At 41.8% G+C, this 16,301-nt stretch overlaps 1 protein-coding gene across 1 annotated transcript in view; it reads right to left on the bottom strand.

Annotated features, from left to right (window-relative positions):
• Positions 1 to 1,617: 1,617 nt before the first annotated feature.
• Positions 1,618 to 16,301, bottom strand: part of LOC309329163 (acyl-coenzyme A synthetase ACSM3, mitochondrial-like) — a 23,782-nt gene continuing 9,098 nt past the window's right edge. Inside the window, exons 7-14 of the mRNA XM_081839789.1 lie at positions 15,186 to 15,265; positions 14,107 to 14,230; positions 12,335 to 12,415; positions 6,157 to 6,258; positions 4,948 to 5,075; positions 4,016 to 4,115; positions 3,017 to 3,140; positions 1,618 to 1,834 (exon numbers count right to left, since the gene is read on the bottom strand). Of these exons, the coding sequence (XP_081695915.1) occupies positions 1,752 to 1,834; positions 3,017 to 3,140; positions 4,016 to 4,115; positions 4,948 to 5,075; positions 6,157 to 6,258; positions 12,335 to 12,415; positions 14,107 to 14,230; positions 15,186 to 15,265 (822 nt within the window). The 3' untranslated portion in view covers positions 1,618 to 1,751. The remainder of the gene's footprint in view (positions 1,835 to 3,016; positions 3,141 to 4,015; positions 4,116 to 4,947; positions 5,076 to 6,156; positions 6,259 to 12,334; positions 12,416 to 14,106; positions 14,231 to 15,185; positions 15,266 to 16,301) is intronic.

Here is a 16,301-nt window from a genome sequence, read left to right as displayed (position 1 = left end):
GGGGCAGGAGAACAAAAGGGTCTGTTGGACATTAAAGACTAACTGTGTTTATTAAAAAAAGAAAATAAGACATAAGCCTTCATAAGCCAGCATCTACTTCCTCAGATATGTAGGTGAAGTATCCAACTGGGTTGACTCAACTACCTGGTCATCCAGTTGCAGATCTTAAAGTATTTGAGCTTTGAGCTTAACTTCAAAACAATCTTATGATGACACATGATTCCAGTTAGACCAAAAAGTGTTGTGGCAGGGGGTGGGGGGAAATGGTATAAAAAGATAATTCCTGGATGCCAAGATCCAGGCTTTGGGCAAGTACTCTTTGGTAAGAGAACTCCAGCAGAGATTTAAAATCACATAATATGCAGCAAAGCAAAGTGTGGAAATATAGGCTGTTAGACCTTTAAAATATGTCCTTCTACATTTCATCCAAAGTTCCCCTCTTCCCAGGGTTTAGGAAAAAATAGACTGTTAATTGGTGAAAGGAGGGAAAGTAAAGTTATATCATATTAAGATAAATTACAGAACAAAAATTAGAAAAGATGGAAAGGATTTGCTGAAATAGTTAACCGAATTAGAATACAAAAAAGGGAGGTGTGAGGAGGTCAAGGAAACAAGCAAATGACAGATAAGTTATGGGAAGATTAGCTGTGTTTTGTTTTTGTTTTTTTCTTTCTTCCTTATTGTGATGTGTTGTTTTGTTTTTGTTTAATATGGTGTTTTTATTTTTACTTTTTGTAACCTTTAAAATTTTAATAAATATTATTAAAAAAACAAAAACAAAGTTCCCCTCTTCCCCTAGCATAGAAAACGATCACACATTTAACAAGTTAAAATTAGTTTATTTACAAACTCTTTAAAGGTCAGGTTCATGTGCTTTTCCATACACCAGTCAGAAAACACAGGCAGTAAAATTTGGCTTAGTTACAGTGGTGAAAATTCCTGAATTATTGGTAAAGGAACTCAAGGGTGGGGCTGATGAGTTTGGAGTCCACTACATAGCTGTTAACTTTCCCCTTTTCTTGTGAGGAATCCTATTCGGAATAAGGGAATTCCCCTTTAAAAAAGGAAAACATTGACAGCTATGGTCCAGTAGCATCTGAAAGGCCCAAGGTTCATCACCTGTGATTTATGCTTATGGTCCTTGCAATGCAGGTTTGAATATATTGTGTAAGTTGTAACAATTCATGAGATTGCTCTTTTATTTTTCTGCAACGGCAGTGTAAGCTACTAAGCCATTTTATTCATTAGACACTATTTTATGTAAACCAACTTTCCATATTTATTCAGATTGGCATTATATAGTTCTTGCTACTTCCCTAAGATATGTCAAGACAATACTGATATATATACTGACAGGAGAGGTGAAATTCTTCAGCTCATAATGATAAAATAATAACGATATAATATAATCATGACGTTATTTCTGTACTGCATTTTCTGCAAACTTGTATCCAAAGCAGTTTACAAAAGAGTAACACCCCAAAACAGCAACACAATAACCACAATACATAATTAAAATCATAATACCATTTACAGCACTAACATTTCAATAATTAACCATTAATTTATAATACAGCAAAGAAATTTAAGTGACCATGAAGGACACCAACACCTATTTTATAGCCACGAGAGACACTAGAATTTTGTACAGTGATGGCAACCCAAGAGCCACCAAGGCAAATGGAGCATCATCATCTATCCATCTGTGATATTGTGACAACCGGTCCTTTTTTGATAGCTTCAGAGTCTCCTTAGGCTTTCCCCCACTCTTTCAGCCTCAACTCCTTCCTCTGGATTTTCCCAGAAATTGTCTTGGGTAGGTCTTGAACAAACTCTATCTGTTTTGAAGGATTAAAAAGAGAGAGAGATAAACTGAGCAGATCAACATTTTTTGGAGTTGCATTTAGTCAACTTTTGTGGAACAGAGGAATCTTAACCCAAGTCTTAACAAAACACAGGATGACCAGCTGTCCCCACCTCTCCTGGAAAGACTCCTGGGCCTTGAATCTGGGGTATGGCAGCCAGAGGCTTAGCAAAGGGAGTTTTTGACCTTCCTTTCAGCTCCACGCAGCAAAAAAGCTACAGCAGCTGAATTTCTGCATGTGAATGGTTGAGGAATTCAGGCATTGCAAATTCCTTTGTGAAATGACCCGAGTTGCATGTCTTGGACAAATGTACTGATTTCACACTTCTCCTAATGCTGCAGTGGTCTCCGGCAGTTTAAATGTATCAAACTTGGAGTTTAAAACATAGCTGACAACTTTTCCCTTTTCTTGCGAGGAATCCTATTCGGAATGAGGGAATTTCCCTTAAAAAAAGGGGAAAGTTGACAGCTATGGTTTAAAAGTTTGTTTAAAGTAGGTTTAAAGTTTTTAATTATGGATTTTAAATGGTTGTAACCCAGCTTGGGGATGCGGGTGGCACTGTGGGTTAAACCACAGAGCCTAGGACTTGCCGATCAGAAGGTCGGTGGTTCGAATCCCCGCGACGGGGTGAGCTGCTGTTGCTCGGTCCCAGCTCCTGCCAACCTAGCAGTTCGAAAGCACATCAAAGTGCAAGTAGATAAATAGGTACCGCTCCGGCGGGAAGGTAAACGGCGTTTCCGTGCGTTGCTCTGGTTCCCCAGAAGCGGCTTAGTCATGCTGGCCACATGACCCGGAAGCTGTATGCTGGCTCCCTTGGCCAATAAAGCAAGATGAGCGCCGCAACCCCAGAGTCGATCACGGCTGGACCTAATGGTCAGGGGTCCCTTTACCAACGCATTTTTGCACTTCTATGCAAATTTACTCCAGTATTTGCATTTTGAACCCCCAACTCCATTGGACAACTGCATTGTAAAATTCAGAGCAGCACAAATTTCAAAGGACAGCACAAATGAGGCAAGTTTGCTTTGAAATGTGACTCTTGTCTGAAACCAGAGTCTGGAAGCATTGCTAGGCTAGGATCATTCCGAATCCATTCTTAAGAACATTGTCTTTCCCTCCACCCAAGATCCGAGTAATTCTGAACACTGTACTTGCCTTTCGGGGGTACTTGTAAGGAGCTGTCACTTTCTTGGCATGTGTTTGCAGTTCAAGAATTAATTGTTCTTTGTCATGTGACTGATAAACTGGCGACAGGACGACGAAAGCTTTCACAACCTACAATGAAGGCAAATGGAGGCAAGGTTAATTGATAGCCATGCTTGTGTGTGTGAAAGGGGAGGAAATGAGGGGAAGGGCTGTAGCTCAGTGGTTAGAGCTTTGCCTGCAGAAGATCCCAGCTTCTCCAGGTCGGGCTGTGCTAGAACCCAGCCTGCAAACTTGGAGAGCCACTGCCAGTCTGTGAGGACAATACTGAGCTAGATGAACCAATGGCCTGGCTCAGAATAAGGAAACTTCCTATGATACTATCAACTGTACCCGCCTCCCTCTCTGACAAAAACCTAGCTCTTGCAGAGATGGGGAATGTAGGTCTGGGCTATCCCACCTGAGGCTGCTGGTGGGGGCTCAGACATCACTAAATGCTCTCTTGGACACACACAGCCACCCCCTGCTGTACATAGAAAATGAAACAGGGAGGAAGCAAGATGAGACTCATTCCTCCTAGGATGTCCTGGGATAGCCCTCTATTGTGAAGGTGCCCTCTTTTTCAGGTGTGGGGTACCATTGGCCCTGCAGGTATCTGAAGGGCTGACCAGTCCAAAGATGAACAACCTTCAGAAGGAAGCGCAGACACCTAGAAGCTGCTCATCCACACTTAGCTCCTGGACCACATACTGAGCAGGAACATAGAAGCCCTAACTTCCAATTTCCATGCTTATACTACAGGTGGAGTTGCATGTCGCCTACAACCCCACATTGCCTATAACAAAAATGTCTCAAACTGATTGTAACTGACCTATATGAAGGACTCAACGATTTGAAAATAGAGACACTGGGTGTATTTTTGTTATTTGGTGAAAATCTTTCAATACAAACATATTGAAGAAGAAGAAGAAGAGGAGGAGGAGGAGGAGGAGAAGAGAGAACCATACCTCTCCACGGACAGGATCTGGGCTGCTGACGACAGCTGTTTCTGCCACTGCCGGGTGCTCCATCAAGGCATTTTCTACTTCTGATGGCCCAATGCGATACCTCAGATTTGAAGGAGAAGTTAGATCTTGGCAAGCTATTAGCCTGAAGCAGAGCTTTGCGTGTGCTAACATGGTTAACTTAGGTCTGTTAATTTCAATGGGTCTGCTCTGAATAGGGCTAAGACTGGATCTCACCTTGATTCAGGTGTGGAGAGGACTTTGATCCTCAAGATATTGCTCAGCTATAACTCCCATCACCCCAGGGGCAAGGATTCATCTGCACGGTCCCATGAGTGTAAGCCAGCACAAAGGTTTCTGCTAGTGGAATAGGGCTTCCCCCCTCTCTCTACTCCCTAGACCCCCAAGTGTGCTGTGGGGGACCGGGACCTGTCAGGTGAAACCCCAGAACAGTGCATGGAGACAAGAGGGGAGATTGCTTTGTGAGACAAACAGAAACACTTCTGGTTATAGAAGCATCTCCTTAGTGTTACTTTGAATTTAAAGCACATAGGGTATCATTCAGCTAAATTTTACTTAGAGCACACATATGGACATGAATGGGCCTAACTTAGTCATGTTTGTTAATTTGGGTGGGCTTACTCTGAGTAAAACTTAATTGAATACCACCTACAGCTTCCCCCAAAGAACCCTGGCAACTGTAGGTTAATTTTCACAGAGCTAGAGTTCCCAGCACCCTTAACAAGCTGAAGTTCCCAGGATTCTTTGGGGAAATAAATGAGCTTTAAATGTATGGAATGGATGTTACTTTACCAGGGACGGTGCTGGCTTGATTTCTAGTCTTTTAAATGGTGTTGCAACTTTTGCATTGCAGATACTTGTGGCATGGTAAAAAAAACACCAGCCGTGCCAAGTGTTTTACAAAATAAGCGTACCCAGAGGACAAGATAACGTCATCGGCTCTTGCCACAAACTGGACATATCCCTCTTCATCCATGAACCCTCTGTCCCCGGTGATGTAGAAGTCCCCACGCTCTGTTGCGGCTGTTTTCTCAGGGTCATCCTAAGAACAATGCAGCAGAGATCAACAAAGCTACAAAGGCACATTCATCTCTTGATTCTTGCAACATCAGATGGTATCCTGCATTTGGGAAGGGCCCATCACAGATCTAGCAACACAGGCAGAACGTTCTAAGATCTCAAATTGAGTGCTTTCCTGGGTAAAAGTTGGCTTTTGTATTTGGTTAACACAGAGACGCTTGGGCTTTCGCATTTGGTTAACTGCAAAGAACTAGCATGGAATACAACTCATGGCACTTCTGGTCCTGGAGATTGCATATAGCCATGATGGCTCTTATCTTTCTCTATCAAACTACATGGATTCTGCTGTCATTAGCAGGGGCCCTTCCCTGAGTGCCTTCTCCAAGGAAGGGGCGGACAATGGCAATACAAGAATGGGCTTTTTCAGTGGTGGCCCCTTGTTCCTGAAATGCTCTTCCCAGGGAAACCTGCCTGGCACTATCATTGCCAGCTTTTAGACATCAGGCTAAGACATTTCTGCTGCCCCAGGCATTCCACTGTTAAATGGGATGATCCACTGCTATGATTCGTGCCCTGTTTTGTTTTGTTCATCTTTCAGTAAGGTGGGGTAAAATCCCCCCCCCCCCACAATTTTTGATGTATGAACTCTCCTAGCAATTTTTGCTCCACCATATTTTCCCTTACTTATTTGGTTTAAACCAGATGTAGGGAACCTTTGGCCCTGAACTACAATCCCCATCATCCCCGGCTTGCTTGCTGTGCTTTCTGGGGTAGATGGGAGTTGTAGTTCTGCAACATCTGGAGGGACAAAAGTTCTCCGCAAATGATTTAAACTGATTTCCACCTTGCTTTGCATTCTACGGGTTTGTAAGTCCCCCACCCAGCCTTATTAACGTCTGCTGAAAAAGCACCCAATATCTTTTTATTCTAAGGGTGGTCCTCTAAATGCTGCTCTACTACAGCACCGAACAGTCCTTGCAATCATGGTCAATGGAGAGGGATGGTGAGAGGTCCAGTCAGGAACATCTGGAAGGCCAAAGGTCCCCCACCTCTGTTATATTCCTTGGAGGCTGTCCCATCATTTGAGAGGGTTCCTTTCTTACCACATAGCAGGTGAAGAGACCCAAGGGCCTTTTGGGCTTGATTTTAACAGCAATGTCTCCTTCTTCCCCAGGAGGTAGGCGATTGCAATATTCATCTATTATCTAGAAAGATGGAACCCCAAGCGTCAGTTATGTGAGCTTTTCTGTTTTGTCTCTTTAGTTGAGCAATATGGGCACATCACAGTGTTTACTCAAGCAACATGGGTTATTATGGCTGACTGTTATGGCTTCCCTACATTATATATATATATATATATATTTAAATAATTTTTATTAATTTTCATAAAACCAAAAAACACACAAATAAACAACACATGACTTCCCCACGCCTCCCCTTCACTGCACCCCTGTTTCAGAAATTTTTAGCAATCCTTCATTCCTTTTCAATATTTCGTTTCCCTCAAAATTTTCTTAACTTAACTATTTACAGCTATAGTTCTTTATTTCTTGACCCTTAACATTTTATCAGTCCGAAATTTTGCAACAGTTCTTAAGATATAGTTTAAATTTTTTCCAGTCTTCTTCCACCGTCTCTCTCCTTTGATCACGGATTCTGCTGGTCATCTCTGCCAGTCCCATAAATTCAGTCACCTTCGTCTGCCATTCTTCCAGAGTAGGTAATTCTTGCATCTTCCAATACTTTGCCAGGAGAATTCTTGCTGCTGTGGTTGCGTACATAAAAAAGGTTTTATCTTTCTTTGGTACCAATTGGCCGACCATGCCCAAGAGAAAAGCCTCCGGTTTCTTTGCAAATGTCCACTTAAGGACTTTCTTAATTTCATTATAGATCATTTCCCAGTAGGCTTTAACCTTTGGGCAGGTCCACCAAAGATGATAGAAAGTTCCTTCGCATTCATTACATTTCCAGCATTTATTATTGGGCAAATGATATATCTTTGCAAGCTTGACTGGAGTCATGTACCACCTATAGATCATTTTCATTATGTTTTCTTTCAAGGCACTACATGCCGTAAATTTAAGGCCTGTGGTCCATAACTGCTCCCAGTCAGCAAACATAATATCATAACCAACATCTTGTGCCCACTTAATCATAGCTGATTTAACTGTTTCATCCTGTGTATTCCATTTCAGCAACAAGTTATACATTTTAGACAAATTCTTAATATTGGTCTCTAACAGTTCTGTTTCCAATTTTGACCTCTCTTTCTGAAATCCTAATTTCTTGTCCTGCTTAAAAGTCTCATTTATCTGATAATAATGTAACCAATCTCGAACTTTGGATTTTAATTTCTCAAAGCTCTGTAATTTGACTTTTTCACCATCATACTCTATAATTTCACTATATTTTGGCCAATTTGAATCCATATTAAGTTTTTTAACTGCTCTAGCTTCCATTGGTGACAACCATCTGGGTGTTTTATTTTCCAACAAATCCTTATATCGATTCCAAACATTATATAAAGCTTTTCTGACAATATGATTTTTAAAGCCTTTATAGATCTTTGCCTTGTCATACCATAAATATGCATGCCAGCCAAAATTGTTATCATACCCTTCCAAATCTAAAATATCTGTGTCTTCAAGAAGTAGCCATTGCTTCAGCCAGCAGAAAGCTGCTGCTTCATAATAGAGTCTTAAGTCCGGCAGCGCAAAACCCCCCCTTTCTTTTGCATCAGTTAAAATCTTAAATTTTATTCTGGGTTTTTTGCCCTGCCAGACAAATTTTGATATATCTTTCTGCCACTTCTTGAAACAATCCATCTTATCTATAATTTGTAGTGTCTGGAACAAAAACAACAATCTCGGCAATACATTCATCTTAATAACAGCAATTCGGCCTAACAAGGATAATCTCAATCTAGACCATGTGTCAAAATCTTTCTTCACTTCCGACCAACATTTCTCATAATTGTCTTTAAACAAATTCATATTTTTAGATGTTAGATTCACCCCTAGATATTTCACCTTTTTTGTTATCTCCAAGCCAGTTTCTCTTTGAAAACTATCTTTTTCCCCCATCGTTAGATTTTTTTCCAGTACCTTTGTCTTTTGTTTGTTTAATTTAAAACCAGCCACCTGACCAAATATTTCAATTAACTCTAAAACTCTTTTTGTGCTGGCTCCTGGCTGTTGTAAAGTCAAAACTAGATCATCTGCAAATGCTCTTAACTTATATTGTTTAGCTCCGAGGTGTATTCCTTCAACCAGCTGGTCCCTTCTAATCATATTCAACAACACCTCCAGGACCGATATAAACAATAGAGGGGATATTGGGCAACCCTGTCGTGTCCCTTTTTCTATTGGAATTTCGTCCATGACTACACCATTCACAATTAATTTAGCTTTTTGCTCTGAATATATTGCACCTATACCGTTTTCAAAGTTTTGGCCTACCCCCATCCCATGGAGATTCCTCTTCATAAAACTCCAAGAGATATTGTCAAAGGCTTTCTCTGCGTCCACAAAAATTAAAACTGCTTTTCTATTTATATCAGTCTCCAGTAGTTCCAAAATATCTATAATATTCCTTACATTATCTGACATATGTCTCCCTGGGAGAAAGCCTGTTTGATCTTTATGAATCTCCTCTAACAACACTTTTTTAAATCTTTTTGCTAAAATGTCTGCAAAAATTTTATAATCCACATTTAAGAGTGATATAGGGCGGTAGTTCTTAACTTGATGTTTCTCAGTTTCTGTCTTCGGTATAAGTGAGATGAATGCTTCTTTCCACGATTCGGGAGCCTTTTTCCCCTCCAAAATTTGGTTACACACTTCTTTCAGTGGTTGTATTAACCATTCCTTCATTTCTTTATAATATCTTGCCGTCAGTCCATCTGGCCCTGGTGATTTTCCTAATTGCATATTCTGGATGGCACCCTCGATTTCCTGATTCGTAATTTTTTCATTTAAACTCCTCTTATTTTTTTCCGAGATCTTTGATAGTCCATATTTTTAAATAAATTCTTCTATCTCTTGTTCATCTTTCGGCCCTTGTGCATATAATTTCTTAAAGAAACTTTGAAAACAATTACTAATTTCATTTGGTTTATTTATAAATTTTCCCTCTACTTCAAGGGACGTCACAGTGTTCAGCTTTTGTCTCTTTTTCAATTGCCATGACAGCAATTTCCCACATTTGTCAGCTGATTCAAAAGTTTTTTGCCTCATTTGTTTTATTTTCCATTCTATTTCTTGGTTCATCAGTTCCATGTATTGGGTCTGGTAGTATTTTATTTCTCTTAAAATCTCCTGAGATTTTGGTTTTGACCTCAGTTTCTTCTCTCCTTCTTTCATCTGATTCCAATTTTTTTCTTTCTTCTCATTCTGTTGTTTCCTTTTTATCGAATTTTGTTGAATTAGGAAACCACGCATGACAGCCTTACTTGCGTCCCATATTATTCTTCTTTCCAGGTCTGTTCCTAGATTTATTTCAAAGTAATCTTTCAGAGTCTTTTGGGCCTTTTTTACAATTGCTTCATCTCTAAAAAGGGTGTCATTCATTCTCCATCTAAAAGTTCCAGCTGTTGTCAATTTCATTTCCATCTTTACTGCGTTATGATCAGAGCAAGTTTTTGGGCAGATTTCTGTATTTTTAACCCTTGGTGCCAGATTACTAGAAATCCATATTTGGTCAATCCTGGTCCATGTCATTTTTGCTTCAGAGAAGAAGGTCCCCTCTCTTTCCAGAGGATTCCTTGTTCTCCAAATGTCAATCAAGTCCATTGTGTCAGTCAGTTCAAAAAAAGTCTTTGGAAGTCTCCCATCCTTAGAGATTACTTGTCTTTGAGCTTTATCCATGTTTGTGGAGACAACTCCATTCATATCGCCCATCATTATAATTTTATAGTCCATAAAATCGGTTAATGTCTCATGCAACTTCTTGAAAAACTCAGCCTTCCCCTCATTAGGTGCATAAATACCTACAATCAAAATTTTTTCTCCTTGCATTTGAATTTCCACTGCCAGAAATCTTCCTTGTTCATCCTTGAAAATCATTTTTGGTTCCCATTTCTCCTTAACATAGATCACCACTCCTCTTTTCTTAACCTTATCTGAGGAAATAAATTCCAGTCCTAATCTTTTATTTGTCAAAAGTTTTCTATGTATTCTGGCAATATGAGTTTCTTGCAAACATATTATGTCTAATTGCTCTTTCTTTAATATATGAAACACTTGAGTCCTTTTTCGGGGATGGTTAAGACCATTGCAGTTCCAACTCAGAAGTTGCAGAGACATATTTGTTATTGGGTGTCTTTTCCACCAACCGCTCCAAGTTCTTGTTCCTGATCAGTCGGTGCTGGAGTCAGTCCAAATGATAAGTTTGCAATATCCGGTATTTCCCTCTCACTCACGGTTCCTTTCTGAAAGTCCTCAAAATTTCTCTCCAGAAAATGTTCCTTATCTTGGATTGTTTTTATTTTAATTTTCTTCCCTTTAAAGTTAAAGGACAACCCTTGTGGGAACTCCCATCTGAATGGAGTGTTGTTTTGTTTCAGCAAGTCCACTAAGTCTTTAAATTGAGTCCTCACTCCCAAAAAATATTTAGGAATATCTTTGTAAATCTGTATTTGAGAATTCTTAATAATCAGTGCCTTCTGGAAATGTAGGTTCAATATTTTATCTCTTTCTTCCTTGGATCTTAAAGTGATTAAACAATCCCTTGGTTTCTTGCCTTGCTTCCTGCCAATCCGGAAGGCTGTAGTTATTACAAATTCATCTTCTTCTCCTTCTAATTCATCAGTCCAAAATTCTTGAAATTTGTCTGTGAGAAATTCCCCAAGGTTGCCCTCTTCCTCCTCTGGTACCAGTCTCAATTTCAGATTCTTGCCTTTCCTCTCCAGTTCCATAAGAGCTAAGGTTGCATCATGTTCATGTACCTTCTTTACAATAGGTACAAATTTTCCCTTGACTTCCTCGGCAGTAATTTTAGCAGTCTCGGCTATTTTCCTTGTTTCCGTACTTTCTTGTATTAAACAATTTATAGACTCTGTGTTAGACGATATTGTCGTTGTGTTCAAGTCCAATCTTGTTGTTAATTCTGTCAATTTCTTAGAGTTCTCTGTAGATTGCTTAGTGAGTACTTCTAAAGATTGATTTATTTTGAGCAGTGCCTGTGTCATAGAATCCATTGATGCTGTTGTTACTTTTTCTTGTCCAGCTGCTGCTCCTGATATAGAGCTTCTTTTCTGAGCCTGCTTTTGAGCTTGCTTTGTTTTGCTTCTTGTTGATATTTCATCCAGTGGCGTGCTCATAACTCAAGGTCGTTCCCACAGGAAGATTGCAAGTGGAAAAACCCAGTTCTTGCCTCAGTACTGCAGTCTTTCTTTTAATCCTCTAGAGGGAGAGATTGTATCCAAGCAGGAATAACAAAGAAACAGGGAAGCAAGTAGCCATACAATGTCCCAAAGGAGATAAAATCCAACCCAAAGTCCTACTTTGTTGCCATTTGAAAATCTGGGTCTGCCAAGTAAAGTCCTGTTACTATGTTTCAAATATAGTCTTACTTTATATCCGTAGTCCTCTCTTTTTTGACAGTTCGTTTCTAGGCGCTCACCGCTCAGGCAGCCTGATCAAAGGTATCGGCAGCGGAGAGTTTCCCTTTCAAAGCTTACTTCTTCTAGCGGGTTAGATTAAGCCAAATTTTCCTTCCCCCCTACTCCCGCTCCGTGGGGGGAAGGTCTTTTCAATGTCGGGGTTTAGCAAAGTTCAAATAAAACGTTCCCTTTAAATACAGCTAGCTCTTTTCATTGCTGCGTTAATCGTGCAGTTCCGGGAGGCTGACTTCCTTAATTTTGCCTTTCCCGTTTTCAGCCGAATCTTCTTAAAAATAGTCCTTTTCAAATATTTTGTAATTCCTACTCACAGGTTTTGTTGCCAATCGGTAATTTTTCAGGAAGGAATCGGCGCTCTCCGTCAATGGCGACGCGGCTTCGCTCCACGAGCTGGGTTGCGATCCTCAGCACCGCACTCACACCCGATGCCGCTCCGGAGCCTTTAAAAAGGCTCCTTCGCAATACCGGGGGGTGCAAAGGTGCCCACCGAATCTCCTTGTTCACAGGCTTCAGCGCCTGTGATTTTAGGGGTCCCCCGCTCGCCGTAGCGGGTCAGACCCGAACCCGTGGAGCAGTCCTGCCTCGGAGCTCAAGGCAAAGACCGCCATTAAGACGCTGGCGCCGACCGGAAGTCCGCTTCCCTACATTATAAATATTCCTACCTGGACATCAAAGGGAGGAGCTGGAGTTCCAGCAAAGCCAGGCTTGACTTTCATATCTCTCCTAGTCGAACATAACATCGTCTGTGTAAAGAAATGGAAAATGTCCAGTCAGGTTTCTCTCTCTCACTCTTTGAAACTATGGCTTTTAACTGATTAGAGAATTTTCAGTCGACTTTATCTATCTTCCGTTTACAGATTTGGGGAAAGGCCATAGCCGAGTGACTCTACAAGCTGGAGTCTGCAGGAGAAGTTGCAGCATGGAACAACAACAACAACAACAATTTTATTATTTATACCCCACCCATCTGGCTGGGTTTCCCCAGCCACTCTGTGTGGCTCCCAGTGCATATTAAAACATAATAAAATGTCAAACATGAAAAAAGAAACTTCCTGATACAGTGGTTCCTCGGGTTACATATGCTTCAGGTTACATACGCTTCAGGTTACACACTCCGCTAACCCAGAAATAGTGCTTCTGGTTAAGAACTTTGCTTCAGGATGAGAACAGAAATCGTGCTCCAGCAGCGCAGCAGCAGCAGGAGGCCCCATGAGCTAAAGTGGTCTTCAGGTTAAGAACAGTTTCAGGTTAAGAACAGACCTCCGGAACGAATTAAGTACTTAACCTGAGGTACCACTGTACAGGGCTGCCTTCAGAAGTCTTCTAAAAGTTGTGTTTTAGATGTTTCCTTGACATCTGATGTCTCCTTGACATCTGGTGGGGAGGCATTACACTGGCTCGGTGCCACTACCAAGAAGCCCCTCTGCTTGGTTCCCTGTAACATTTCCTCTTACAGTGAGGGAACTGTCAGAAGGCCCTCGGAGGTGGACCTCAGTGTCTGGGCTGAACAATGGGGGTGGAGACATTCCTTCAGGTATACTTTTCCTATACAGGGTTCCAACCAGCCAGCCATGCCCTTTTCTAGGGCACTCCATTCCATTCTCTCCAATATGGATGGAGGTGCATTCTCCCAGGTGGGGCGTTTTGGGGAAAGCATGCATTTGGATTTGATAAGCTTCTGGTGGCACAATGGGCCAGCTGCGCTTGGCTGTTAACCAGAAGGTTGGCGGTTCGAGCCCACCTGGGGACAGCAGTGGGCAAGTTTCCTGCATCACAGCGGGGGGACTAGATGACCAACTCTGCAATTCTGTGATTCTATGAATCTATAGATACATGATAAATAAGGTATACTATTCATTGTATCAAATTGTAGATTTCAATGGAAGTCTCATAAAGTTCAACTAAAAAAGCAGACGACCCAGTGGATCAGTTCATTCTCTAGTCATTCTCCAGTCAGTTCATGCATAAGGTCCATACATGTAAAAGTATCTATTCCACCTGTCTGTTCAAAAAGTCCAATAATCCACATGAAGAGTTGTTACAGTTCCACAGAATCCTTTCACAGAGTCTAAGACAAGGATTTCCAGAATTTTAGCCTTGTTTCACCATCCTAGGCTTCATCAGTAGAACAGGCTCATATGTAATATTACAGGATAGTGGATCTTATAGCATAGTAGTGGTTGCGAAACAAGGCTAATATTCCGGAAATCCTTGCATGAACTGACTAGAGAATGAAGTGATCCACTGGGTCTTCTGCTTTCTTTGTTGAACTTTATGAGACTTCCGTTGAAATCTACAATTTGACACAATGAATAGTATACCTTATTTATTCAAAAGTACAGCCGGTTACGTCTTGTGTGTTTATTAAGTATGTTTCACGTAACCATAGGTTTATTGTTGTTGTCTATAGATACATGGCCAAATGCCAACATACTGTCTCCGTCTGCCCATAGCCTTCACGGATTCCCACTCCTGTCTGTGCTTTCCACTGCTCCATCACTTCAGGGCTGTTGCCTTCCCCACCGCTCAGGCACCGTCTCAGGCTCTTGAACTTGTATCTGCATGAGGGTGTGAAGAAGCTTTGAGTCAACAGTGATTATTGCCTCCATGGCAAGTTATAAAAAGGTAAAGGGACCCCTGAGCATTAGGTCCAGTCGTGACTGACTCTGGGGTTGCAGCACTCATCTTGCTTTACTGGCCAAGGGAGCCGGCGTACAGCTTCCGGGTCATGTGGCCAGCATGACTAAGCCACTTCTGGCAAACCAGAGCAGTGCACGCAAACGCCGTTTACCTTCCCGCTGGAGCAGTACCTATTTATCTACTTGCACTTGGACGTGCTTTCAAACTGCTAGGTTGGCAGGAGCAGGGACCGAGCAACGGGAGATCACCCCATTGTGGGGATTCGAACTGCCGACCTTCTGATCGGCAAGTCCTAGGCTCTGTGGTATAACCCACAGCGCCACCCGCGTCTCATATGGCAAGTTATACAGGCATACAGTAGCATCCCAGTTAGCACACCTAGTGCTGGTGTAATGTTGGACTCGAATGCCCATCAGTCCCAGAAAAGCTTGGCCAATGCTCAGGTTAGGGTGGGATTGAGTTCAGAAATTAAAAAAATAAATGTTATCAAGCACAAGCAAGAAGTAGAAAATGGAAATATTGTAAATGCAAGAAATAAAGAAATGGAAAATGAAATCACAGAGGGTGTGACTAGGTGAGCCTTGGGGCATCTCTCGACTACAATTCTAAGATTCTATGAAATACTTCCAAAGGAAGCAAGAAATATGAATAATGAGATGAATTTAATAGGAAACAAGCTAAAACAAAAGGAAGAAAAAGCAGGCAGGGGGTTGGACTAGATGACACTCAGTGTCCTTTCTAACTCCACAGTTCTGTGAATCTATGATTCTGTAAACCCAGGCAGAGGGACTCGGAAGTGCACTTTTTAAAAAAGCAGGAAGTTAGTCCTGAGTTTTAAAATGCACAGATGTTACCATGCAGAGTTTGCCATACCTTCCAACATTGTGCTGCAGAAGCATACGATAAACAGTTGGGGGGCCACAGAAAGTTGTCACGGGATACTTGGTGAGGGTCTATAGGGGAAAACACAAACACATTCCTATTGCACCAAGTGATTCCAGAAGTTGCACAAGGGTTGATTTCTGATTTTTAACTTTTTGTCTGAAACATTTTCCTGCAAGGTTGAATAGTTGTTTTAACTTCTACCAAGAAATGGAGGAAACAGATTTCCTGCCTCCGTCAAAAAGAGGGAATTGTGGTCTGGAGAGGGACCACTGCTCAGCGGGAAGAGATTTGAATGCAGAAGATTCTCAGTTAAATTCTTAGCCTCTCTGGGGAACCTCAGACTGGGGCAGAATGCGGCCCTTCAGACCTTTCTATCCGGCCCTTGGAATGCTCCCCAGCTACATCTCCAACACTTTCTAGGCCACAGCCCTCCCTGGCCCTGCTATGCACCCTTCTTGAATGTTTTGCCTGGCTGGGATGTTCCCTTAATGAAGAAGAAGAAGAAGAAGAAGAAGAAGAAGAAGAAGAAGAAGAAGAAGAAGAAGAAGAGGAGGAGGAGGAGGAGGAGGAGGAGGAGGAGGAGTTTGGATTTGATATCCCGCTTTATCACTAACCGAAGGAGTCTCAAAGCGGCTAACATTCTCCTTTCCCTTCCTCCCCCACAACAAACACTCTGTGAGGTGAGTGGGGCTGAGAGACTTCAAAGAAGTGTGACTGGCCCAAGGTCACCCAGCAGCTGCATGTGGAGGAGCGGAGACGCGAACCCGGTTCACCAGATTACAAGTCTACTGCTCTTAACCACTACACCACATTGGCTCTTGAACTTCCAGAGTGGAGGAAGAGAAGCAAATGAGTGAGTAGAAAATACCTCATTGTACAAAGGTTCAATTTACATTTATTACTCTGCCCAGTTTCCCCTTTGGCCCCACCCACCACTGGCAAGTGGCCCTTGGGATATTGCCCAGAAGGTTACATGGGCCTTGATGCTGACAAATGTTCTCCACCCCTCAGATGAGATAGGAGGTATTGGGGAAAGACCTCTGTTGGAGACCCCAGAAAGCTCTTGCAAGGCAGGCAAGGCTATTATGGAGTACGTATAGGAAC

The sequence above is a fragment of the Podarcis erhardii genome (assembly GCF_964252035.2).
Source record: "Podarcis erhardii genome assembly, chromosome: 14".
Taxonomy (NCBI): domain Eukaryota; kingdom Metazoa; phylum Chordata; class Lepidosauria; order Squamata; family Lacertidae; genus Podarcis; species Podarcis erhardii.
The sequence above is the reverse complement of the archived record's forward strand: the minus strand, read 5'-3'. Positions and strand labels throughout refer to the sequence as shown.